Source organism: Erinaceus europaeus, chromosome 18 (genome assembly GCF_950295315.1).
Source record: "Erinaceus europaeus chromosome 18, mEriEur2.1, whole genome shotgun sequence".
In the NCBI taxonomy this organism is placed as follows: Eukaryota; Metazoa; Chordata; class Mammalia; order Eulipotyphla; family Erinaceidae; genus Erinaceus; species Erinaceus europaeus.
In genome coordinates, this window is record NC_080179.1 from 71,332,524 (window position 1) to 71,360,218 (window position 27,695).

Genomic DNA, 27,695 nt, shown 5'->3' on the forward strand with positions numbered 1-27,695 from the left:
TGAGGGAGAATCTGGGGCAGGGAAGGTAGGACTGGAATGCAGGGAGAGACTAGGTAACAGGGTGGTGAAAAATAGTCTGAGACCTCCTTTAGAAATAGCTTCAGTGGCTGAGAAAGCTGTGGTCTATATACACAATGGAATACTACTCAGCTGTAAAAAATGGTGACTTCACCGTTTTCAGCCGATTTTGGATGGACCTTGAAAAATTCATGTTAAGTGAAATCAGTCAGAAACAGAAGGAGAAATATGGGATGATCTCACTCTCAGGCAGAAGTTGAAAAACAAGATCAGAAAAGAAAACACAAGTAGAACCTGAACTGGAATTGGCGTATTGCACCAAAGTAAAAGACTCTGGGGTGGGTGGGTAGGTGGGGAGAATACAGGTCCAAGAAGGATGACAGAGAACCTAGTAGGGGGTTGTATTGTTATATGGGAAACTGGGGAATGTTATGTATGTACAAACTATTGTGTTTACTGTTGAATGTAAAATATTAATTCCCCAATAAAGAAATAATAATAAAAAAAAAAAGAAATAGCTTCAATGGGGCCCGGTGGTGGTGCACCTGGTTGAGCGCACGTATTACAATGTGCAAGGACCCGGGTTCAAGCCCCTGGACCCCACCTGCAGGGGAAAAGCTTCACAAGTGGTGAAGCAGGGCTGCAGGTGTCTCTCTGTGTTTCTCCCTCTCTCGCCCCCTTCCCTCTTGATTTCTGGCTGTCTCTATCCAATAAATAAAGATAATAATAATAATAATAAAAACACAAAACATAAAAAAAATTACCTCCAATGGATAGTGTTGCTTTGCCATGTGTGAGGTCCAGGTTTGAGCCCTGCCTCCACCCCATTCGAGGAAGCTTCAGTCCTGGGCTTTATCTCTCTCTCTCTCTTAAAAAAATTTTTTTTAGGGAGTCTGACAGTAGTGCAGCGGGTTAAGCACACGTGTTGCAAAGGCAAGGACTGCTATAAGGATCCCTGTTCGAGCCCCCACTCCCCACCTGCAGGGGAGTCGCTTCACAGGCGGTGAAGCAGGTCTGCAGGTGTCTGTCTTTTTCTCCCCTCTCTGTCTTCCCCTCCTCTCTTCATTTCTCTCTGTCCTATTCAACAACAACGACATCAATACCTACAACAATAAAACAAGGGAATAAATATATAAATTTTAAAAATTATCTTTATTTATTTATTGGATAGAGACAGTCAGAAACCTCGAGGGGAGGGGGAGAGACAGAGAGACACCTACAACCCTGCTTCACACGCAAAGCTTTCCTCCTGCAGGTGGGGAACAGGGGTCCTTGTGCACTGTAACATGGGCGTTCAACAGGTGTGCCACCACATGGCCCAAGTTTTTTTAAAAAAAATTCTTTCTTTTATTTGATAGGATAGAGAGAAATTGAGAGGGAGAGGAACATAGAGATGGAGACAGAGAGACACCTGTAGCACTGCTTCACCACTTGTAAGGGGATGCACTGGATCAATCTTCCCGTGGTGCATCTCGTGAGTACCCATTCATTGGGGAAACTGACGATCCTTCCTAGCCGACTGAATCCACATGGATCCCAGTCACTTTCAAAGCCAGCAACAAGCAGCTCCTGCCAGCTTTTAAGCTGTTGGTCCTGCTCTTCGAGTCCTCCAACTTAATGTTGAGGGGCTGTCCTTTGACAAACACGTTCTTATTGGTCAATTGGCGATACAGCATCAGGCAGATGTTATCTGTCTACAAGAAACACATATAGCAGTCGATGAAGCTGCTCGATTCACCATCAGTGGATTCGATTTAATATGCTATAATCTCCATCCTAAACATGGCCGAGCCATCTACGTCAAATCGTGTCTTGCGGACGTTTACCATACGGCCTCTTCGACCTTCTACGACTCCATTACTATTGGAACTATTCAGCTTGTCAACGTATATAAGCCTCCCAGTGCCTCATGGGATAACGAGGTCCTGCCTAGCCCGAATCACCCAGCCGTTTACGTTGGAGACTTTAATAGTCATCACCAAGACTGGGGATATTCTTCCACTCGTGCTGACGGCTCTAAGCCGACTGGGCTTCAGCGAATGACCTCTCCCTATTATACGATCCCAAACAGCCAGGCTCTTTTCACAGTGCTAGATGGAATAAAGACTCGTCACCCGACCTGTGCTGGATTAGCACAGTCAATGGCCAAGCCTTTCCCGCTATGAGACAAGTTCTCAAGATCTTCCCGCACAGTCATCACCGCCCAGCTATCATCCACATTGGTCTCCAGCTCCCACTGATTCTGTGCTCAGAGAAACTAAGATGGAACTTTCAGAAAGCAAACTGGCATCTGTTCAGTGATCTTACCAACAAATCTATTCCTGCAATTCCAATTAACTCTATCCCCTCTGAAGATTCCTACAGGCGCTTCCGCCAAGTCATCTTCAAAGCAGCTTCCCAAGCCATTCCTCGTGGGAGACGTGCTAACTATATGCCTTGTCTTGATGCTGAATGCGAGCAACTACTAAAGCAGTATGATGAGTCGGGCGACCCAGATGTGGCTGACCATCTCATTACCTCCCTGGATGCAGCACACCAAGCCCGCTGGCAACAACTCACGGAAAGTCTGAACTTCACCCACTCAAGTAGGAAGGCCTGGAAGCTTCTTCACAGACTGGGTGCCGGTAGCCAACCCCCTCCCGTCTCCCATCCTCCTGTATCTCCAAACTCAGTGGCCAGTCACCTAACTCAAGTTGGACGTGCTAAGATCGACCCAGTCTGGAAAAGAGAAATTTCTCATGAGTGGTCATCCCACTTCCAGTTATCTTGTCCATCTCCAAAACTCTCTCCCTTTACACTGTCTGAACTGGAAGACACTTTGAAGAGGGTTAAACCGGGAACAGCTGCTGGCTATGATAACATCACCCCAGAACTCATTCTTAACCTGGGCCCCGCGGCAAAGAAGTGGCTCGCTTCATTCCTGTCCCACATCTTGGAATCTGAGTCTATGCCCAAAGTTTGGCGTCGTGCGAAGATTATAGCGGTTTTGAAACCAAAGAAAGAAGACCCAACACTGGCCACCAGCTATAGACCAATTTCTCTCCTCTCCGTGTGTTACAAACTCCTTGAGAGGCTGCTTCTGTCACGTATTTCTCCTCTTACAGAGAAATTCCTATCACCCGCCCAAGCTGGTTTCCGCCCAGGAAGATCTACCTGCGAACAAGCCCTGGCCCTCTCAACTTACATTGAAAATGGGTTCCAGAAGAATTTAAAGACGGGTGCTGTCTTTGTTGATCTCACAGCAGCCTATGACACGGTCTGGCACCGTGGTCTCCTGGTCAAGATCTCAAGATGCCTGCCTCCATGGATGGCCAACACTATATCGTTTCTTCTCCAAAACAGAAGATTCCGGGTACATCTGGGTGACAAGTCTAGCAGATGGAGACTTGTCTCAAGTGGCCTCCCCCAGGGCTCTGTTCTGGCTCCTACGCTATTTAATATTTACATCAATGACCTCCCAGAAACTTCTTCAAGGAAGTTCATCTACGCCGATGACATCTGCTGTGCAACTCAGGCATCCAAGTTTGACATCCTCGAGGAAACACTCATGAAAGACATGTCTCTGATATCTGATTACTGTAAAAAATGGCGACTAATTCCTAGCACTGCAAAAACGGTATCATCTGTTTTCCATCTACACCATGCCTCAGCCTCGCGTGAGTTTAATGTGCAGCTTGGCGATACGAGAATCCGGCATGAAGCCCAGCCAGTCTATCTTGGCGTTACTCTCGATCGCAAAAAATAATTATGATGATGATGGGAAAGTAGAACGATGGAAGAAATATAAATTATAATTAAAGAACAAAGCTGGGGCAGGTGGTGGCACACCTGATTGAGCACACACATTAAAGTGCAGAAGAAGGGGAGTCGGGCGGTGGCGCAGCCGGTTAAGCGCAGGTGGCACAAAAGCCCAAGGACCGGCGTAAGCATCCGGTTCGAGCCCCGGCTCCCCACCTGCAGGGGAGTCGCTTCACAGGTGGTGAAGCAGGCCTGCAGGTGTCTTTCTCTCCCTCTCTGTCTTTCCCTCCTCTCTCCATTTCTCTCTAGCAAAGGAAATTTCAGTGCTGTGGTAGCTGTCTCTTGGTGTTTCTCTTTCTCTACATAAACACAAATAAACATATAGAAAAAGAAGGCAAATGAACATAGGTACAGAGAACATTTAAAGCTGAGGACTCTGCTCAGAAAGTCGATGTTGTTGGCGGAGTCTGCTATGAGTGAGAGAAAACCTCCCTCAATAGCAGTGACACCGTTGTAGGGATGACCGTGACCAAGCCATTTCTGTCACAGCTTGCCACTGCCTGGGAAGTGGAACATACAATTCTATTTCATTTTAGTGTCCCTGGAGGAGGAATACACAGTTTTGACAGGCAATTCATCCCTTTGTCAACATTTTGTCACATCAGCAATAGCAAGTAGTATATATATTAGTGATTAGAAAACATATGCATTTATACATGATCACTTTATTGAAGTCAACATTTTTTATTTTATCCTTTAATAAACATAGGTTTTATTTCTTAATTTATTCATTTTTTATAAAGATAGAAAGAAGCTGAGAGGGAAAGAGAAAGAGAGACACCTGCAGCATTGCTTCAGCACTTGTGAAGCTTCTCTCTTCCAGTGGGGACTAGAGGCTTGAACTGGGGCCCTTGTGCATTGTAACATGTGTGCTCTACCAGGTTTGCCACCACCTGGCCCCATTTGTTTGCTTTTAAAAATAACTATTTTAGGGGGTTGGGCGGTAACGCAGTGGGTTGGGCGCACGTGGCGCAGAGCGCAAGGGCCGGTGTAGGGATCCTGGTTCAAGCCCCCGGCTCCCCACCTGCAGGGGAGTCGCTTCACAGGCGGTGAAGCAGGTCTGCAGGTGTCTCTCTTTCTCTCCCCCTCTCTGTCTTCCCCTCCTCTCTCCATTTCTCTTTGTTCTATCCAACAACGAACGGCATCAACAATAACAATAATAATCACAACCAGGCTATAACAACAAGGGCAACAAAGGGGGGAAGAGATGGCCTCCAGGAGCAGTGGATTCATGGTGCAGGCACTGAGCCCCACCAATAACCTTGGAGGCAAGAGAAAAAAAAAGAGCCAAACTATTTTTAGCAATTTGGGAGATGGCATAGCGGATAAAGCATTAGAGATTCTGAAGCATGAGGTCCTAAGTTCAATCCCCGTCAGCACGTGTACCAGAGTGATGTGGTTTTTTCCTTCTCCCTTCCTATCTTTATCATTCATAAATAAATAAATAAAATCTTTAAAAAGATATTTGAGAAGGAGAGAGAGGGAGAGAGAAAAGGGAAGAGAATTAGTCAGCTATGGTTTAGGGTGGTGTTGGGGATTAAACACAGGACCTTGCAGTCTCAGGCATGGAAGTCTTTTACAGAACCGTTTTGTTGTCTTCCTGGCCTCTATTTTTTTTTTTTTTTTGCCACGGGGTTTCATTCCTGCATGATTCCACTGGACTCAACTGTCCCTATCCTCCTCCTTTCCTCCCCTCCTCCTCCTCCTTCATTCCTAGATAAAGGGTGGGAGGCAGAGAGGGAGAAACAGGAGACTCCACAGCACCACTCCACCACTCACGAAACTTTCCCTTTGCTTGGTGCCTTCATATGGTGAATGGGAGCTCAAACTGGGTTTTCACACATGGTCAAGTGTTTGCTTTACCCTGTGAGCTATCTCTTGGCCTCCTACTATATTCACTTGGTTTAAAGTTTGTGGAGAGGAAAGCTGCTTCATCAGTTCAAGTAATGGAAATCTCTTCTCCCTTTACTCTCTCCCTGCTCCCCACCTCCATAAAAAAAATTTTTTTTTTTTTTGTGAGAGTTGGAACACAGATTTCACAGGAATTATATAATCTACTGGTCTCCTTTGTTTGTTTTCGTGGCTAATCACGGTCACACATAATAACCAAACATGGGAGGTTGCAAATCTCGGAATGACAGAGAAGTTCCTCAGGCTTTTGGGTCTGCACACTTTGTCCTCGGCTCTTCCCGAAGAGTGAGATTATGAGGAGACGAGATGTGATAAGACTGAAGAAGAGAAGGGTCCTGGTTCCTGGCAGATAGAAGGCTAGAGAGAACTATACATGTAATAACATTATTTTCAGACTGCAGGAGAAAGGGGGGGGTGCAAACTTTTTCATCCAGATGGGCAACCTCTGGGTGGGCTGATTTTGTGGGTTAATCAGACCCAGAGGACATGTCTAGAGTTTACAAAGAAAACAAAAACCTTGGCTGGTCAAAAATGTTCCATCTGGCCTGAACTACTTACCTCCTTCTCTTTCTTTCTTCTAAAGCCTTATTAGTTTATGAGAGAGAGAGAGAGAGAGAGAGAGAGAGAGAGAGAGCAACAGAGCATCGTGCTGGCATATCCGATGTCAGGAACTGAATGCAGAATAACTTATTTTATTATCACCTGGGTTTTAGCTGGGGTTTCATACCAGTGGACTGTTTTTTTCTTTAGCTAGAAGGTGAGAGACCGAGAGAAGAGACACTACAACACGGCTTTGCAGCTCGAGAAACTTCTCCTTTCTGTGGTGCTTCCACACGGTAGCTGTGAAGCTGACCCCCAGTCCTTGTGTATGACAAAGAGCTTGTCCAGTCACACCAACTAGCTCTTTTTCTTTTTCTTTTTCCACCAGGGTTATCACTGGGACTCAGTATGCAACTCCTTTATTCCCGGCAGATATCTAGCTACTGCAGACCTGCTTCACTGCTTGTGAAGTGACTCCCCTGCAGGTGGGGAGCCGGGGGCTCGAACCGGGATCCTTACACTGGTCCTTGCGCTTTGCGCCACATGCGCTTAACCCGCTGCGCTACCGCTCGACTCCCTCAATCTGTATTTCTAACAAAAAACATGAATACATATACACACATACACATATATCTATTTTATTTATTCATGTATTTGTCATCACTGGCTCACTGAGGATTCTCTGCTCCAGGCTGACTTTTTCAGCTAGAAAGAGAGACACAGAGGTAGAAAGAGAGAAGGATACCACAAAACCCAAAACTTTCTTCAGCACAATGGGGGCCATGCTTGAACCTAGGCTTTGCGCATGAGAAAGTGAGCTATCTTACCAGCACCAGCCATTGTATTTTTAATAGAGAGAAAGAAAGCTAAAAAGACAGAGAGGACTGACTACTCTACCACTGGTGAAGTTTCCCCCCTTGCAGGCGGGGAACCAGGGACTCTAACTTGCTTTTGTCCTCACTCATTTTCACTAGGTGGAGTGTGTGTATATGTATCCATGTTTTTTGTTAGAAATACAGATTGAGGGAGTCGAGCGGTAGCACAGCGGGCTAAGCGCACATGGCACAAAGCGCAAGGACCAGTGTAAGGATCCCGGTTCGAGCCCCCGGCTCCCCACCTGCAGGAGAGTCGCTTCACAGGTAGTGAAGCAGGTCTGCAGGTGTCTGTCTTTCTCTCCCCCTCTCTGTCTTCCCCTCCTCTCTCCATTTTTCTCTGATCTATCCAACAATGATGACATCAACAACAACAACAATAATAATTACAACAATAAAACAACAAGGGCAACAAAAGGAAATAAATATTTTAAAAAAGAAGCTGAAACTTAAAAAAAAATACAGATTGAGTTCATTGAGTCAAGTTTATTAAGAGTCCCTTCCTTAAAAAACAAACAAACAAAAAACAACTAGAGGTGATTTATTTACTAGACCATACATACCCATGATATATTTATACAATAGACTTTTGGTAAAAAAAAAAAAAAAAAAAAGAAAAGAAAAATCACTGGTTGGGGGGCCAGGCAGTGGTGCACTGGATTAAGTGCACATAGTACGAAGCACAAGGACCCCACTCAAGGATCCCGGTTCGAACCAGCTGTGTGGGGGGGGGCTGGGTGGAGTAGCTTCACAAGCAGGGGAGTAGCTTCACAAGCGATGAGACAGGTCTGCAGGTGTCTGTCTTTTTCTCTCCCTCTCTATCTCCCCCCCCCCTCTCAATTTCTCTCTGTCCTATCCAACAAAAAAAAAGAAAGAAATGGCTGCCAGGAGCAGTGGATTCATAGTGCAGGCTCTGAGCTCAAGTGATAAGCCTGGAGGTAAGTCGTCATCATCATCATCATCATCATCATCACTGATCAATTCAACAAATAGTCATTGAACTCCTATGTTGCTCAGGGCGTCTTGGGGTTTATAAAGGTACATAAAATGTGGTCCTTAATGCTGGTGTCTTGGTGTGCTACCTTCCCAGAGCAGCTGCTTTTTTTAAAAAGAGGATAATAGCCTGGGAGACAGCACAGAGGTTATGCAAATACTTTTGTGCCTGAGGCTCTGGTGTCCTGGATTCTTGGATTCTATCTGGCACCATCAGAAGCCAGAGCTGAGCTGTGTTCTTCAAACTACCAACTTTAGTTGCATAACTAAAATTACCTCTGGGGGCCAGGCGATGAGACACCCAGTTAAGTGCACATATGACCTAACACAAGGGCCTGGGTTTGAGTCCTCACTCCACACCTGCAGGGGGTCCACTTCACAAGTGGTGAAGTAAGTCTGCAGGTGTCTATCTTTCTTTCCTCTCTCTATCTCTCTGCCCTCTCAATTTCTCTCTGTCCTATCTAATAAAAATTAGGAAAAAAAAAAAAAGGAAAAAATGGTCCCTAAGAACAGTGGCTTCATAGTGCTGGCACAGAGCCCCAGCGATAATTCTGGTGGAAATTAAAAAATAAAATTAACTTAGGGTAGGGCTTTTTAAAAATATAGCCATCTAGGTTTCAGCTCTTAGCTTAGGGACATTATGATAATAGGCAGGACACAAATTGTGTGCAGTTTTAACAACAAGCTGTTTCCCCTCCCTCTATTTACAGTTTCAGGATGAGTAGTTACAGTCTGAAATGTAATCCCTTCCCCTGAACCCTGTCCCCAACAATTGGGCTGTGTCCATTCTTCTCTGTGGAACACCTGGAAGTGTTCAGAAGGAGGAAGAGAACTACAGGCAACTACATTTCCGAAATCTCCACCTCATGGTTCTTCTTCTTCTAGCGTTTGCCCTTCTTCCGTAGCCAGTCAACAGCGTCAGGTTGAGCCTGATGTAAAGTTTCGAGACCTCCTTTGAATCTGGAGAGGTGGCAGTCGTTGACTATGTGGGTCATAGTCTGTCTGCAGCCGCAGGGGCAGTTCGGGTTGTCTCTGGCTCCCCAGCGATGGAACATAGTGGTGCACCGGCCATGGCCTGTTGGATAGCGATTGAGGAGGGCCCGATCATAACATGCCGGGTTGACGCTTGCAGGGGTCTGTGATGAGGTGTTTGTTCTTTACCTCAGCTGACTGCCAACTCTGTTTCCAAGAGACTGGAACAGAGAAGTTCAGTGTAGGCGTAGGGGACCAGATTGGGTGACGAGACGTCAAGCGCTGGACAGGGTGGGCGAAGATATCCGCGTATATTGGCAGGTCCGGTCGAGCGTAGACGTGGGAAATGAACTTAGATGATGCTGCATCCCGACGAATATCTGGCGGGGCAATGTTGCTGAGAACTGGCAGCCATGGAACTGGGGTGGAACGGATGGTTCCAGAAATTATCCTCATGGAGGAATATAATTTGGAATCGACCAAGTGGACATGGAGGCTACGGAACCATCGTGGGGCACAGTATTCTGCAGTGGAATAGCATAATGCCAGAGAGGATGATCGGAGTGTGGAGGCGCTCGCACCCCATGAGGAGCTGGCCAGTCTTGCAATGATGTGATTCCTCGCGCCCACCTTTGCTGCAGTTTTTATGAGATGTTTGTGAAATGACAGAGTGCGATCGAGAGTAATGCCAAGATAGACTGGCTGGGCTTCATGCCGGATTCTCGTATTGTCATGCTGCACATTAAGCTCATGCGAGGCCAAGGCATGGTGTAGATGGAAAACAGATGATACCGTTTTTGCAGTGCTAGGAATTAGTCGCCATTTTTTACAGTAATCAGATATCAGAGACATGTCTTTCGTGAGTGCTTTCTCGAGGATGTCGAACTTGGATGCCTGAGTTGCACAGCAGATGTCATCGGCGTAGATGAACTTCCTTGAAGAAGTTTCTGGGAGGTCATTGATGTAAATATTAAATAGCGTAGGAGCCAGAACAGAGCCCTGGGGGAGGCCACTTGAGACAAGTCTCCATCTGCTAGACTTGTCACCCAGATGTACCCGGAATCTTCTGTTTTGGAGAAGAAACGATATAGTGTTGGCCACCCATGGAGGCAGGCATCTTGAGATCTTGACCAGGAGACCACGGTGCCAGACCGTGTCATAGGCTGCTGTGAGATCAACAAAGACAGCACCCGTCTTTAAATTCTTCTGGAATCCATTTTCAATGTAAGTTGAGAGGGCCAGGGCTTGTTCGCAGGTAGATCTTCCTGGGCGGAAACCAGCCTGGGCGGGTGATAGGAATTTCTCTGTAAGAGGAGAAATACATGACAGAAGCAGCCTCTCAAGGAGTTTGTAACACACGGAGAGGAGAGAAATTGGTCTATAGCTGGCGGCCAGTGTTGGGTCTTCTTTCTTTGGTTTCAAAACCGCTATAATCTTTGCACGACGCCAAACTTTGGGCATAGACTCAGATTCCAAGATGTGGGACAGGAATGAAGTGAGCCACTTCTTTGCCGCGGGGCCCAGGTTAAGAATGAGTTCTGGGGTGATGTTATCATAGCCAGCAGCTATGGTCACTTTGTTGATTTTTCTTCCTTGCTAAACTATCCTATTTCAAGGCCAATGTGGTACTCTTTCTTTCTTCCAAGTAAAGAACATAATAACGCACAGAAAAGAGCCATTTGACAGGTGTGTTCCTTTAGAATTGAAGTGAATCCTTTTCCAACTTCTTGTGTCTAAACCATATATCCATCATGTGTGTATCTATTTGCCTACACAACATTTTAATCATACATAAGCATATGTAACATTTATAAGGCAGAAACACAACAATTAACCAAGCACCCATCAACCCACATCTCAGTTCATGAAATAGGACATTGTGAATAACTGTCCTGGTTCCCCATTGACGAAGTTTTATGGGATAGTAACAGTTTTCTGAATGATCTTCTTTCTTCTCTCCCTTCCTCCTTCCTCCCTTTTTCCTTTCTTTCTTTCTTTTTTTTTAAATTTTATCTATTTATTAGTGAGAAAGATAGGAGGAGAGAGAGAAAGAACCAGACATCTCTCCAGTACATGTGCTGCCAGGGATTGAACTTAGAACCTCATGCTTGAGAGTCCGATGCTTCACCCACTGTGCCACCTCCCAGACCACTTCCCTTTTTATTTCTAAATAGATATATATTTAAATTTTATTTTAATGAGAGAGACAGAGAGAAAGACAGAGACCAGAGCACTGCTCAGTTCTGGTTTATGCTAGTGCTAGGGATTATGGGGCATGAGAGTCCTTTTCCATAATCATTATGCTATCTCACATGCCCCCTCTCTGTTTTTTGTTTTTCTTTTTTCTCCGGGGTTATTGCTGGGGCTCAGTGCCTGCAATACCAACTCACTGCTCCTGGAGGGCAGTTTTCCCATTTTGTTGCCCTTGTTGTAGTTGTTATTGTTATAGCTGTTGTTGTTGGATAGGACAGAGAGAAATGGAGAGAGGAGGGGAAGACAGAGAGGAAGAGAGAGAAAGACACCTGTAGACCTGCTTCACTGCTTGCAAAGCAACCCCCCTGCAGGTGGTGAGGAGCTCGAACCTGAATCCTTACGCCTGCCCTTGTGCTTTCTGCCATGTGTGCACCTCTTTTTTTTTCCTTTCTTTCTTTCTATTACATATTTATTTTATTTATTTATTCCCTTTTGTTGCCCTTGTTGTTTTATTGTTGTGGTTATTATTGTTGTCGTTGTTGAATAGGACAGAGAGAAATGGAGACAGAAGGGGGAAGACAGAGAGGGGGAGAGAAAGACAGACTCCTGCAGACCTGCTTCACCGCTTGTGAAGTGACTCCCCTGCAGGTGGGGAGCCAGGGGCTCGAACCGGATCCTTACACCGGTCCTTGCGCTTTGTGCCACCTGCGCTTAACCTGCTGCGCTATAGCCCGACTCCCGCCTCTTTCTTTTTAACTAGAATAGTGTTCAACTCCATTATATGGTGATAGCAGGACTGAACCTGGGACTTTGGAGCCTCACAGAAGAAAATCTTTTGTACAATAATCATGCTACTTCCCCCAACCCCTCAGTCTTTTGAATTATCTATAAGACTGTGTGGGTTCAGTCCTGGCTTGTTCATTTAGCCAGTGTACCTATTAAGTTTCAGAATGGAGGTAGGGTAGTTATTTCTATTGGTGGAGTATGGGTGGTTAAAATAGCATAATGCAAAAAGGCTTTCATGCGTGAGGATATGATGCCCGTGTTCAATCCCCAGCACAAGGAGCCAGAGCTGAGTTGTGATGTGGCTTAAAAGAAGGGAAAAAGGGGGAGTCCGGTGGTAGCACAGTGGGTTAAGCGCATGTGGTGCAGAGCGCAGGGACAGGCATAGGGATCCCGGTTGGAGCCACCTCTGTCTTCCCCACCTCTGTCTTCCCCTCCTCTCTCCGTTTCTCTCTGTCCTATCCAACAACGACGGCATCAATAACTACAACAACAATAAAAACCAAGGGCAACAAAAAGGGAAAATAAATAAATAAATGTAAAAAAAAAAGGAGAAAAAGGACAGCATTAAGGGAGACAGCATAATGATGATCCAAAAGAGTCTCCTGCCTGAGGCTCTGAGGTCACAGGTTCAGTCCCCAGCACCACCATCAGCCAGAGCTAAGCAGTTCTCTGATCTCTCTCATTAAAATAAATTAAACAGAGGGCTGGGTGGGTGCACATCCATAAGAGCGCACACATTAAAGCGCACATGGACTCAGGTTCAAGCCCCTGCTCCCCACCTGTAAGGGGGGAATGTTCATGAGCGGTGGAGCAGTGCTGCAGGTGTCTCGCTATCTTTCTCTCTCCCTGTCCTTCCCTTCCCTTCCCTCTTGATTTTCCTCTGTTCATCTCCAATAAAATAAATAAGCAGGGAGTCGGGTTAAGCGCACGTGGTGCAAAGAGCAAGGCCCGGCTTAAGGATCCCGGTTCGAGCCCCTGGCTCCCCACCTGCAGGGGAGTCTGCAGGTGTCTGTCTTTCTCTCCCCTCTCTCTGTCTTCCCCTCCTCTCTCCATTTCTCTCTGTCCTATCCAACAACAAAGACATCAATAATAACAACAACACTAAAACAACAAGGACAACAAAAGGGAAAATAAATAAATAAATATTTAAAAAAATAAATAAGTAACATAAAGTAAATAAAATATCTTAAAAAAATAATAATAAAAGAAGGAAGAAATGTGACCCGCTCCAGAGGGACACAGACCGCTCAGTCGGCCAGCAGTGAATGTGCATGTGGACCCCCGGGTGGGACTACGCGTCCCGTCAGCCCCCGGGGCGGTGGGCGTGTCGGTGGGCGGGACCGACGGGCGGTGGGCGGGGCTGACGGGCGGGGCGGGGCGGCGCGGGGGCATTGTGTGCCTGTGTGCGCGCGCGCGCGCGTGTGTGCGCGCGTGTGGTTGCGCGCGCGTCGGGAGCGCGGAGCGGCATTTGTCTGCTCGCGGCGCTGGCCGGCGGGACCGCAAGTGTCAGCAGCGGCCGGGCCGGGCCGGGCGGGAGCGCGAGTGGGAGGCGGTGCGCGCCCGCTGGCCGTGCCCGCCGGGGGAGCGACATGCCCGTAGGCGCCCGGCGCCCTGCCGAGCCGGCCCGAGGAAGCGAGGCCGGGGTCGCGCCGGCGCGGCGGGCGGCATGAGGGCGGCCGCGGGGCGGCGGGGCCGGGAGCGCTGCTGCTAGGGGCGCGGCGCGGCGCGGGGTCCGGGGAGCTGAGCTCGGCCAGGCGGTTGCGGGGATCGCGGGGCGGCCCCCCGGCTCCGGCGATCCGCGGACATGGGCAACGCGGGGAGCATGGACTCGCAGCCGACGGATTTCAGGGCGCACAGCGCGCCTCTGAAGCTGCCGATGCCCGAGCCCGGGGAGCTGGAGGAGCGCTTTGCGGTCGTGCTGGTGAGTGAGCGGCGGCGGCGGCGGCGGGGCCCCGGGGCTCCGAGAATGGGGGGGCGCTGCGGGCTCCGGGGATGGGGGGGCGCTGCGGGCTCCGGGGATGGGGGGGCGCTGCGGGCTCCGGGGATGGGGGGCGCTGCGGGCTCCGGGGATGGGGGGGCGCTGCGGGCTCCGGGGATGGGGGGGCGCTGCGGGCTCCGGGGATGGGGGGCGCTGCGGGCTCCGGGGATGGGGGGGCGCTGCGGGCTCCGGGGATGGGGGGCGCTGCGGGCTCCGGGGATGGGGGGGCGCTGCGGGCTCCGGGGATGGGGGGGCGCTGCGGGCTCCGGGGATGGGGGGGCGCTGCGGGCTCCGGGGATGGGGGGCGCTGCGGGCTCCGGGGATGGGGGGGCGCTGCAGCTGACCCTCGCCCCCTCCCCTCTCCGTCTCCCCCCCCCCCCGACCCCAGTGCGGCTCCCCCTGCCCCCTGCTCTCCGCCCCCCTCGGGGTCCCGCCGGCCCCGACCCCATTGTCTGGCGGGAGAGACCGGGTGCCTGGAGGTGCGGCGTCCGCGCCAAGGGAAGGGAAGGGAAGGGGAAGGGGAAGGGGAAGGGGAAGGGGAAGGGGAAGGGGTGCCAGCCGCCGGAGCTTTTTGTGTAAGGCAAAAAAAAAAAAAAATTCCCCGCACCCCGAGACTTTTGCATTTTTTTTTTTTTTTCATTTGTAGCTCAGTTTGCGATGTGTAGGGTCCGAGGTTGAGGGCCGCAGGGGTCCGATCTGGGGCGCCGCGTGGGACGGCGGTGCGTCCTGGAGAACTTGCGGGGCCCGGCCGAGAGGAGCCCCCGCCCCCGCCCCCGCGCCGGCCCCCGCGCCGGCCCCCGCGCCGCGCTCCCGGGCCAGGAGGGCGACCTGCAGCCAGGCCAGCGCACACCCGGCGCTTCTGCGCTTTTTAAATGTTTCCGGGGGGAGCACTTCAATCTTAAAAAATCTCTCTCTCTCTCTCTGTGTGGATCAGCTGTCCTCACTCCAAGGGCGACCTCACCCCCCCCCCCCCCCGCAGCCCCCCTGCACACCCAGCCCAGACTCCGGCTCGGCTCCGTAAAGACACCCACTTTTCCTAGCTTGCCAGCTCTTCCAATCGAAGCCCCCCCCCCCCCGAGACTCCCCACCCTCCACCCCCATTCTCCCTTTCCTGCGGGGACACAGTTTCTGGGTGCTTCCTGAGCAGAGTCTGTCACTCACTCCTGGGAGCTCCAGAGGGTGTGGCAGGCAGGGCCCCCTCCTTGCCCCAGCCGGAGCCTGCTCCCCGGATTTCTTCCGTGCTCCAGCCTCTCTGGAGAGGGGTGTTGGGATGGGAAGAGATCCGAATGTGCTTTCATCCTCCTGACACTTGTTACTGCAGACCTTTTGGCTGGCGAGTTACGGCCCAACTGGCCAAGGTCAGGCGCGAAGAGGACCTAGTCTCAGTACCGAGTTGCCGGTCTGCCTCTGCATCGCCTGTGATCTCTCCCAGCTGCTCTGTCCTGCTGCAAAGAAGAAAAAAACAAAACCACGGAGCACTCTGAAAAGAAACAGCACAGGCTTAATGACTTCCCAAGGCTGCCTGGGTCTCAGACTTGACCTGCCTTTTCAGAGACATAAGTTTTCCTGCAAAGTCCTCATCCGACCAGAACATATGGTCCTCACCTCTGAGCTCTGGGGTTTCTGCCTTTTCATCCGCCTGTTGTTTGGGTGTTCAGTGGAAACAGGAGGGGAACCAGTGCAGCAGCCTTAATAATAACAATAGTGCAATTAAGTCCTTCTCCGCTGGGAGGGCATTCTCCCCCCCCCCCCTTTTGGCCTGAGCTTTCAGTTACCCTCTTTTGATTAATAACACATGGAATGAATTAATCTTGAGAAAAATCCTGTCCTCTCATTAGCATAGTGGGTTTGTGTCACTCTGAAGTGTAGCAGTCAGAGTTCCTTTATAGGCATTTACGAGTCCAAGGCACCAAGCTCCCTGAGGGACGTGGTTAACTAGTTGCTGTGACTACTACCAGGCAGCTGGGTCTCAAGAGTGACTGGGTATAATTCCTTAATTGTTTACAATAATCTAAGCTTCTTGGTACAGACAAGACAAAAACAATAGCAGCAACAACAAAAAATACAGGCTAACTTTTTTTTTTTTGAACAGAGTCAAAGCTTTTGGGGCGGTCTCAACTGGAGGCCCAGATGGTTACAGATGCTCAGTGACTGTCCTTAGTTATTGTGACTGTCCTTAGCTCTTTGAACGCTGCAGAAAGGATGGAAGGGATCGTCATTGTGGGCTGCACATCTCTAGGGTGATTTCTCTCATGGGCAGTTCCCACTGGAATTATACATGTGGTTTTTCTTTACGAATTGCTTAAGTCAGCTCATGCCATGATTATGATGATCTAGTTTGAAAGGACCAACTTGTGGTGACAAGCTTTTCCTTTTTTTTTTTTTTTTCCCTCCAGGGTTATTGCTGGGGTTCAGTGCCTGCACCATGAATCCACTGCTCCTGGAGGCCATTTTTTTCCCCTTTTGTTGTAGCCTTGTTGTGATTATTATTATTGTTATTGTTGATGTTGTTATTGGATAGGACAGAGAGAAGTGGAGAGAGGAAGGGAAGACAGAGAGGGGGAGAGAAAGACAAGACACCTGCAGACTTGCTTCACCACCTGTGAAGCGACTCCCCTGCAGGTAGGGAGCCGGGGGCTTGAACTGGGTTACTTCCGCCGGTCCTTGCGCTTTGTGCCACGTAGCCTTAACCAGCTGTGCTACCGCCCGACCCCCAGCTTTTACATTTCTATGTAGAGCAGCTCTCTTCTGAGACAATAGGAGTTGTGCTGGTATTAAAGATACTAGTTTTATTTTCACACATAAGGATCACATAAGTGTTCAGGGAGAAAACCCAGTTAATAATACTATACAGAAAATTAGCCAAGCACCTCATTCTAAGTATGACTTACATCAATAATTAACCAGTCATTTCAGGCATGGAAAACAATTCCTTTCACTCCTCCAGCTTTAGAAAATTTAAAGCCTCGGGGGAGAGTAAATACAAATTAAAATGACTGAAGCCATCTTATTTCTGAAAAATCTTGAAAGAACAATTCTCTCAGAGATTATATCTGATCCCCGCCCATTAGTCCGAGTTAAATTTTAATTTTTTAGGTTGGGCTTAAACCCAGGACCTCATGTGAAGTATGAGTGACATCCTGGGGGCCTGTGTAAGTTAGATTTTATAAATATGAAAAAAATAGGCTTTGGGGGCCCGGGCGGTAGCGCAGTGGGTAAAGCGCACTTGGTGCAAAGCGCAAGGACTTGCGGAAGGATCCCAGTTCGAGCCCCAGATCCCCACGGGCAGGGGAGTCGCTTCAGCGGTGAAGCAGGTCTGCAGGTGTCTGTCTTTCTCTCCCTCTCTCTGTCTTCCCTTCCTCTCTCTATTTCTCTCTGTCCTATCCAACAACGATGACAACAATAACAGTAAACAACAAGGGCAACAAAAGGGAAAAAATGGCCTCCAGGAGCAGTGGCTTTGTAGTGCAGGCACTGAGCCCCAGCAATAACCCTGGTCTTTCAAGGTAAATGAAGGGATCAGCTTTCTAAAACAATAGTTCTTATAGTAATGAATGAGATTTTTAAATACAGAGCTGAGTTCCTGAACTTCCTATAATTAAAGACTAGGTGAAAAGTGGATCCAAGTCTTGGCCACTTAATCCTTCTAAAAAATTTCTCCTCCCCTCCTCCCCCTATTGTCTTCAGCATTATTAGAACAATATTACAAAACTTATATTTAAGGAGAAATACAAACTTCTTGTTCCCATGTAACTATTTACATCCTTGTACCCACCTTTCAGGTAGAACAATAAGGTGTGTGTGTGTGTGTGTGTGTGTGTGTGTGTGTGTGTAAGAGAGAGAGAGAGAGAGAGAGATCTGCCCCACTCTTTGATGGAACTGTTTCCTAAAGTAGAAATTTAACCATCTTCAAATCTTTGTTTTTTAAAGGTATACTCAGACACACATACATTGCATGTCTTTTACAGGTAACACTCACCTGTATTTTTTTTGGTTTTACATATTAGTAACTAAATGTTTAGCACATGGCTGTATTTAGTTTCAAAGATGACAGACACACACTATAAAGGTGACTCCTGAGAGTGGTGTCCAACTTACGGTCTCTGCCCAAATCCTAGTTCTGTGTTGGACATCCCATAATAGTCACTGATTCTTTTTGACTTGCAGTTACTGTTTACAAGTTAAGATTTAAGTCTTCTGTTACCCCCTCCCTGGGGGTTATAGCTGGGGCTCAGTGCCCGCACTAGGAATCCACCACTCCTGGAGGCTATCTTTTCCCCATTTTTATTGCCCTTGTTATTATTGCCATTGCTGTTGTTGGTTATTGGATAAGACAGAGAGAAATCAAGAGATGGGGGGAAGATAGGGGGGAGGCGCAGAGGCCTGCTTCACCACTGGCAGACCAATCAATCCCTTGCAGGTGGGATCATTATGTTGGACCTTGTACTTTGGGCTATGTGTGCTTAACCTGTTGCGCTACCACCCAGCCCCCTCTCTGTTGCTTTTAAAAAATATTTTATTTGTTTTGGATAGAGACAGAGAAACTGAGAGAGAAGGAGGAGATAGAGAGGGAGAGACACCTGCAGACTTACTTCTTTGATGGTGAGCTCTCCCCCCCCAGGGGGTGGGGCTTGAACCTGGGCCATTGACATTGTAGCATGTGTGTTCTACCTAATCCTTATCGCTGTCCCCCACCCCCCCTCTCCTCTCCCAAGGAGCTGTCCTGTAGATTCTCTGAGTTTTAAGGGAAAGGCAGACTTCAAAAACTCTATCCTAGATCTGTGTTATCAAATAGCAGGATAGTCTACAAACAGATTGAAAAAAAAAAAAGGTTAGGAAGTAATGCTTTAGGGCAGTGCTATTTCATGTGAGATACCAGGAACAACTTTGAAATCTCAGTTTGAGTCAGTTCCTCCTCCCTCCTCCCCACCCCCCTTATTCTGAGGTAGAATGTAGTCATTCTGCTGTAGGAGGAAGTGGAAATATGAGTATGTCTTATCCTTACATGTTCTCATTGGATTTTTACAACAATACCAGCTATTAGCATTGTAGATGGGGAAATGAAGATTACCAAGGTTGCCTGATGCCATGTAGTCATTGAATAACCAGTGTAGACATTTAAAATTTTTTTTTGTATTTATTTTCCCTTTTGTTGCCCTTTTTTTTTTTGTTGTTGTTGTTGTTGATATTGTCGTCGTCATTGGATAGGACAGAGAGAAATGGAGAGAGGAGGGGAAGACAGAGAGGGGGAGAGAGAAAGACAGACACCTGCAGACCTGCTTCACCGCCTGTAAAGCGACTCCCCTGCAGGTGGGGAGCCGGGGGCTCGAACCAGGATCCTTATGCTGGTCCCTGCGCTTCATGCCACCTGTGCTTAATCCGCTGCACTACCGCCCAACTTTTTTTTTTTTTTTTTAAACCAGAGCTTTGCTCAGCTCTAGTTTATGGTAGTGTAGGGGACTGAACTTGAAATCTTTGGTGCCTTAGGCACGAGAGAGTCTCTGCATAACCATTATGCTATCTTCCCTAGCCTCAGTGTAGACTTTATCTGGATTTGGAGCTCCGTTTGCATTCCATCCCCCACACCCTGCCCTCTTTTCATTATATTATGCATTCTTAGGCCTGGAACTGGGAAGGAACCAAAAAAAAAAAAAAAAAAAAGTTCAGGAACTAGCGGTAGGATTGTTCAAAAAAAAAAAAAACACAAACAAATCTTCAATCTGGTAAGTGCATGTTTCAAACTTACAGAACTGGCAGACATTTGTAAGAAGTGACCAGAAGTGCAGTTTGCTTGCTGTTTCTCTTTTGATGTCAAAAACATCTTGGCATCTTCACCAGACTGTTCTATTTTGGGGCACAGAGCTACGTATTAATTTGATCCAAAAGCACACACTTGAGTTTTCCCTTCCAAGGAAACTGGAAGGGGCTTTCACGTCGACTTGAACTCCTTGGCTTGGACAGTTTAAAGTTTTCCAGAGTGGCGGGAAGAGGCAGCCTGTGACTGCAGTGCATATGCACTTGTCCAAGTGAAGTGATTTGTGGAGGGGAGGAAGCCGTGCACAGGCTTTATTTCCTCAGCGGTGTTCTCTCTCAGCTACCTCCAAGAGCAAAAGCCACACAGCCCACCGAACAATGAACGGGTAGAAGTATTCTCTCCTGGCTTCTACAAACGGGGTACAGGGTGGGGTGTTATTATTTGAACTGCTTCTTATGACTTTACAACTATGTACCTGGAGCTCCTGCTCCTTCACCTCCTCCTCCCATTCTCTTTCCCCTCCTCCTTTTTTCTAAATGCTTTTTGTCTATGAACGAGGGGCGGGGAGAAAGCGAACCAGAGCATCACTTGAGCACACCCGGAGCAGTGCTGGGGATTGAACTCTAGATTCATACTTGAGAGTCCAGTGCCTTATCCATTGTGCCACCTCCCAGACCACTGTTACGTTCTTTAAAGTGGGGATTTATCCTCCAAACTGAGCTTTTCATTGTTTTCTGAGCATGGTGCTCAGAAAATAATGTTATTAAGGACTGGAAAAATATATTGTATTTAGGAAAGAAGTTGATCAAAAGTTGTTCTCTGAATGTAAATGTTAGGCTCCTATGAGAGATTGATAGTATCTGATGAAATTTGGGGGCAGAAAGATTTGTGTACCTTTAATTCATTAAGTGGTGAAGAGAGTTTGCATAAACACTAGTCTCAGTGCAAGTCACTGCTTGCAAGCTTCTTGTTAATATGGGGTGGGGGTGGCAGAGGGAGAGAGATCACAGCACGAGAACTTCCCCTGTGGTGCTGGCATTTGAACCTGGACCGTCCACATGGCAAGGTGTGTGGCTTACTCAGTGAGCTAGCTCTCCGGCCTGATAAGTGTTACTTTTGCTGGGATAGGGAGAATAGTGGTTATCCAAAAGATGTTCATGTCTGAGGCTCTGGGTCCCCAGTACCACCCTAAATTAGCCAGAGTTGAGTGAAAAAACAAACATGAAAAAAGAAAAGAAAAAAAAATGGAGTTATTGCAATTATTGTTGTTGTGGCCTCTTAGGAGATGCATCTCTAGAAGTATACCTCTTCTGCCAGCCTGGGCAAGTCCAGTTCTTTCACTGGGTCCTTAATTTTTCTTGTCTCTAAATAGGAATTAAATCTGAGTGGTGGATCTCAGATTTAAATGTGTACCAGGATCACATATACATCTTATAAAACACAGATTTTTTTTTTTGTTTCAATTCTTATTTTTTTAAAATTACCTTTATTTATTTATTGGATAGAGACAGCCAGAAATCAGAGGGAAGGGGGTGATAGAGAGATACCTATAACACTGCTTCACCACTTGGAAAACTTTCCCCTCGCAGGTGAGGACTGGGGCTTGAACCCTGGTCCTTGTGCACTGTAACATGCGTGTTCAACCAGGTGCGCCACTATCTGGCCCTGCCCCATGGTTTACCAGAAGACCCACCCGAGCGATACAGATGTTTGTACTGGTGCTGGCCCAAAGGTCATGTACAGAGAATCATTGTTGTAGGAGACAGTGGTTCCCAAACTTTCACGTGCTTTAGGAACACAAGGAATATAATCGTACACTCAGATTATACTGTAATAGGTCATAGGTGTGACCTGAGAGCCCTGCATTTCTGGAGTCATCCTCCTCCTCCTCTTCTAGAATCTCTTTATATTAAAAAAAAAAAAAAAAAAAGGAAATCATACAACTAGACTCCCAGTCCTACAACAACAACTTGTGATCAGTGACATGAGATCTCCTGGGTGGGCAGGTTATGCCAAACTTCCTCTGGTCTCGAGAACATTGCCAGTGACGATCCTCGTCCTGCCTGCAGTGCTCTCCTAGCAGGGAGTGGAATTTAGTGACTGCTATCACCTGGGGCCTGAGCTCACTTCTTTCCTGGAGAAGCTCTTGCTTATGTTACTGTATTCATGGCCACAGCAGCCAGAGCCTTCCAGGTGCTTAGATAACTTTTGTCTCCGGGGCTAACGTCATGTGGCAGAGGGCGCCCTGGGCCTGGCTTACTCAAAAGATACCTTCCCTTTTAGAAAGTGGTTCGATAGGTCACATTTTTGGCCTCTGTGTCCATAGCTGGGCACAGTGTATGTCGAAACTTGAAGGAATACAGCTCTCCCATATCATGTTCTGCTCTGAGTTGAGAGATCTTTTCTTTTCCCATGCAAGTCTGGCTGGACATTTAGGAGAGAGAGGGTAGTGAAGGGTTAGGCGAGCTCAAGCTGTCTTCATATCATAGTGACATTTCCTGGGAAGCCTTAAAAAAAAAAAAAAAAAAAAAAAAAAAAAACAGATTCCTGGGTTCCCACTCCTGGCTTCTCTTACCTTTGTGTTAAGTGTGAGCTGAACGGAAAATTAAAAAATTTTTAAAAAATATTTATTTATTATTTATTCCCTTTTGTTGCCCTTGTTGTTTTATTGTTGTAGTTATGATTGATGTCGTTGTTGGATAGGACAGAGAGAAATGGAGAGAGGAGGGGAAGACAGAGAGGGGGAGAGAGAGATACCTGCAGACCTGCTTCACCACTTCCCTGCAGGTGGGGAGTCGGGGGCTCGAACCAAAATTTTTTTTTTAATTCTTTTTGATGGAAATTGAGAGGGGAGGGTAAGATAGGGAGAGAGAAAGAGAGAAACCTGTAGCACTGCTTCACCACTTCTGAAATTTGCTCCCTGCAGGTGGGGAACCAGGGGCTGGAATTGAGGTATTTATACTTGGTAATGTGTGTGTTCACACCTGGTATGCCACTGCCTGGCCCTGGATTTTCTTTTTATCTGTTTCTGTGAGTGAGCCCAGGGCCTTGTGCTCCACTGCTAAGTCATCTGGCAGTGTACTTATTGTATGTTTTTATGAAAGAGAAAGACGAGGAAAGGTGAGAGAGACACCACCCAGGAAGGTTCCATCTGTGTCTGTCATTGGTGCATCAGGATTTTTTTAAAGGCGACTATAATTAGCAGCCTTGGAACATTGTCATGTTGGAGGAGTGACTTTCTCACCTTCCTCAAACCAATCTTTTTTTTTAAATTTACTTATTTTTTAATTTTTTATATTTATTTATTTATTTATTCCCTTTTGTTGTCCTTGTTGTTTTATTGTTGTAGTTATTATTGATGTCGTCGCTGTTGGATAGGACAGAGAGAAATGGAGAGAGGAGGGGAAGACAGAGAGGGGGAGAGAAAGACACCTGCAGACATGCTTCACCACCTGTGAAGCAATTCCCCTGTAGGTGGGGAGCCGGGGGCTCGAACCGGGATCCTTACAGCGGTCCTTGTGCTTTGTGCCACGTGTGCTTAACCCACTGCGCTACCGCCCGACTCCCACTTATTTTATTTTTAAGAGAGATACAGAAAGAGAGACATGCAGAGAGAAACGGCAGAGTACTGCTCAGCTCTGGCTGGTGGTGGTGTTGGGGATTGAACTTGGGACTTAGGAGCCTCAGGCATGAGAATCAAACCAATCTTTTAAGAGTCTAAACCAGGCATCTGGGAGGAGGCGCAGTAGTAGAGCCTATAGGCCTTGCAAGCATGGGGATTCTGAGTTTGATCCCTGGTACTGACTCTGCCAGAGTGATGCTCTGGTTTTTGTTCTATCTTATTAATAAATACAGCTTTTAAAAAAATGACAAGAGCAGGGGCTGGGCGGTAGTGCACTGGGTAAAACACACATGGCATGAAGTGCAAGGACTGGGCACGACAATCCCGGTTTGAGCCCCTAGCTACCCACCTGTAGGGCGTCGCTTCATAAGCTATGAAGCAGGTCTGCAGGTGTCTGTCTTTCTCTCCCTCTCTCTGTCTTCCCCTCCTCTCTCCATTTCTCTCTGTCCTATCCAACAGTAACAACAGCAATAATGACAACTACAATAACAACAGTAAAAATAAAATGAAAAAAATGGCCTCCAGTTGCAGTGGATTGGAGCCCCAGTGATAACCCTGGAGGCAAAAAAAAGTGGGGGGGCTGAGTGGTGGCGCACCTGGTTGAGCGCACATGTTACAGGGCACAAGGACCCAAGTTCGAGCTCCCAGTCCCCACCTGCAGAGGGAAAGCTTTGTAAGTGGTAAAGCAGGGCTGCAGATGTCTCTCTGTCTCTCTCCCTCTTATCACCCCCTTCCCTCTCAATTTCTGGCAGTCTCTATCCAATAAATAAAGATAGTTAAAAAAAAAAAAAATCCACAGTGAAAACAACAACAAATTATAGCAGGAATGGAATTGTATATGAGGCAAGAGAAAATATAGAGAAATTAGACATAGTTGAGGGTTTAAGAGAACAGTCCTGAAGAAAATATATAGCTAAAAGCATATAGACATATTTACCTATTTGAGAGTGGGCTATCAATAATAAAAGTGAAAAATTGGGGCCAGGTGGTAGAGATCACACATGCCACTATGCAGAGGACCTGGGCCCATGTCCCGGGCCTCTGTAGGAAGGAAACTTCTTGCGGGACAATGGAGCAGTGCTGTAGTTGTTCCCCTTCCTCCCTTTCCCTCCCTTCCACTCTCTCTTCCTCTCTCTCCGTGTATCTCATCTTTTATTTAAAAAGAAAATGACATTTAGCAAGTTCTGTATGTGATAACAAAAGAATGAACACTGACCCTGAGGTGTACTTGCGGAGTTGAACAATCAATAAATCAATTGTCTTTTTGCTTAGGCCTCTGCTATCCAGCCAAATTATTTGTTGGTGCATAACAAGCCTTTTCTTTGATCTCAGGTCCTGCCACTTACAAAGACTTGATGAGCTTGGCTTCCTGGAGTGAAATTCAAATACACTCATGAAATGTAAACAACATTCATTTATTAAGAATCCTATAATCAAGGCAAATTGGCATGCTTATGTAAGCAATTAGCCTTGAGAATAGAAAGATAAATAGGATGCAAGAATGAGCTGATTGTTCTCCATGCAAGACTCTAGTTACTCCTTTAATAGTTGGAACATAAGCGAAGAGACATTCATTCCTCTTACTCATAGTCTTTAGCTCTTGTGGTTTGGAGTTTGAGGACCCACAGCATATGTGGTTTTCTAACTAGGAGGATAGAAGCAATTACTGTCTCATTTTCATCTTGAAATATAAGTCAACCTTTCAGAAAAATGTAGGTAGTTTATGACCAGATGAAACTTTTGGATAGCTGAGAACAGGGTGACAGGAAGAAGGAATAGATTTAGACGTGACTATTAAGAGTCTCTGAGATCCCAGGTTCAACTCTCAGCACCACTGTAAGCCCCAGCTGAAAATGCTCTAGAGTCTTGATTTCTGTCTCTCTCATTAAAAAAAATAAATAGAATATTTTTAAAAACAGAAGAGAAGAAGGATAATGGGATTTTATTTTGGTGGGGAAGGTAAATAAAATGACCATTTCACAAGGCAGAATAGTAATTTTTTTTTTTTTTTTTTTTTTACAATGAAAACAATCTCCATCTGTGGTAGTAATTTCTTTCTTCCTTCCTTCCTTCCTTTCTTGCTTCTTCTTTTTCTTCTCCTTCTCCTCCTCCTCCTCCTTCTTCTTCAAGATAGGAGCATTAGGATAATAGCAGAAGTTGGATACACACTTAGCTTTGCACTGTGGCAGTACTGCCTACTGGGTTCTGGACCTCCAGATATCTTTTTAAAAAAAAAATTCACTTTATATTTTATTTTTCTTATGTTTGATAGGACAGAGAGAAGTTGAGAGGGGAGAAGATAGAGAGCAAGAGAGATAGATACCTCAAGCACTGTTTCACCACTCATTAGGCTTCCCCCTTGCAGGTGGGAATTGGGGGCTTGAACCTGGCTCCTTGCACACGGTAATGTGTGTGCTTAACCTAGTGCACGGCCACCTGGCCTCCAGAAGTCTTAGCTGTGAAAGCTGGGGGACCCTAATACAAAGAGCACAAACCAGAGGGCAGCTTGATTGGTAGATTTCAGCTTTGGCCCTCACAGTGTTCAGTATGATCTACTTTATGTTTCTGCCAAGCAAAACCTATCTTTCTGGTGTACAAGGGGTAACTTTGACCAGTCTGATTTCTTCATCTCCAAGAACTTCCACCTGTTAAACCTAGGCAACCAGTGCAATCCAAAATATCTTGGGGCCAGGCTGCCATAATCTAGGACTTGGTGTCTTCCAGGGCTTATCACAACATCTGCAAGTCTGTTGCCAGTTAATCTTGGTGCTAATCTGGACAGACCACTTCTGACTCTGTGGCCTGAGTTCTGGAAACTGTTGCGTTTGCCAGTGTTCAGCCTCTCCACTGTTATTTCATAGCAGATGTTTTGATACCCAGAGGATGTTTTCTGGAAAGCATTTGATTTAGAAATGTCCAAACCAGCTGTGAATTTATTACATCTCCGTCTTCATTTAATGGACTATTTCTTTCACAGTGGACACCTACATTTTTGCTATTTCACCAGGAATGATCAGGTTCCAATTTTTTTAAATACTTATTTTTTTTTAATTTTTTAAAAATATTTATTCCCTTTTGTTGCCCTTGTTGTTGTAGCCTTGTTGCAGTTGTTGTTGTTGATGTCATTCATTGTTGGATAGGACAGAGAAAAATGGAGAGAGGAGGGGAAGACAGAGAGGGGGAGAGAAAGACACCTGCAGACCTGCTTCACCGCCTGTGAAGCAACTCCCTTGCAGGTGGGGAGCTGGGGGCTCAAACCGGGATCCTTAAGCCGGTCCTTGTGCTTTTTGTGCTACGTGCGCTTAACCCACTGCGCCACCGCCCGACTCCCCAGATTCCAAATTTAATTTTCTCTCATTTTTCCTGTCAGTGATAGAGACACTTAAAAAAACTTTTTTTGGGGGGCGTGATAGTTGCACACTGGTAGAATATACACATTATCATGCTCAAGGACCTGGGGACAAGCTCCCAGCTGTCACTTGGCAGAAGCATCATGAATGGTGAAACAGTGCTGCAGGTTTCTCTCTTTTTCTCTTCCTCTTCCTCTCTCTCCCTCCTTCCCCTCACAGTTTCTGTCTGTCCTATCAAATAAACGCGTTTTTCTAAAAGTTTTTTGAGTTGCACAGTGGGTAGAGCATTGGGTCATCAAACCTGAGGTCCCAAGTTCAATCCTTAGCATGCCATGTACCTCAGTGGTGCTTTGGTTCACTCTCAGTGTCCTGTCATTAACTAATAAGTAAGTCAAATAATTTGTTATCCTTTATTTATTTATTTTCCTTTTTTTTTTTTAATTGTTGTAGTTATTGTTGTTGTTGATGTCGTCACTGTTAGATAGGACAGAGAGAAATGGGGAGAGGAGGGGAGACAGAGAGAGGGAGAGAAAGACAGACACTTGCAGATCTGCTTCACTGCCTGTGAAGCTACGCCCCTGCGGGTGGGGAGTCCAGGACTTGAACTGGGATCCTTATGCCGGTCCTTGCGCTTCGTGCCACGTGCGCTTAACCCGCTGCGCTACCGCCCGACTCCCCATTATTTGTTATTCTGTAGGTGTGCCAATTTTCTAATAATCCTAAAACTTTTTTTTTTTTTAAAGAATAGTATATCAACAGAAATGAGCTCATGTTCTAAGCGTCCAGTTTGATTGATGGCTTTCCACGAGCTAAGACACTGCTGTCAGGAGCCCCCACATCAGCAGAGTCTGCTTCCTGCTTTTCTTCAGGTGTGGTTGGACTTGGCCTCTTGCCTGCCCAGCAGCTG

The 27,695-nt window shown here is 46.9% G+C and overlaps 1 protein-coding gene across 1 annotated transcript in view; it reads left to right on the plus strand.

Moving 5' to 3' along the window:
• The first annotated feature begins 13,600 nt into the window (after positions 1-13,600).
• Positions 13,601-27,695, plus strand: part of FMNL2 (formin like 2) — a 296,607-nt gene continuing 282,512 nt past the window's right edge. The window contains 1 exon segment of the mRNA XM_060178135.1: positions 13,601-14,004. Within this exon segment, the coding sequence (XP_060034118.1) occupies positions 13,888-14,004 (117 nt within the window). The 5' untranslated portion in view covers positions 13,601-13,887.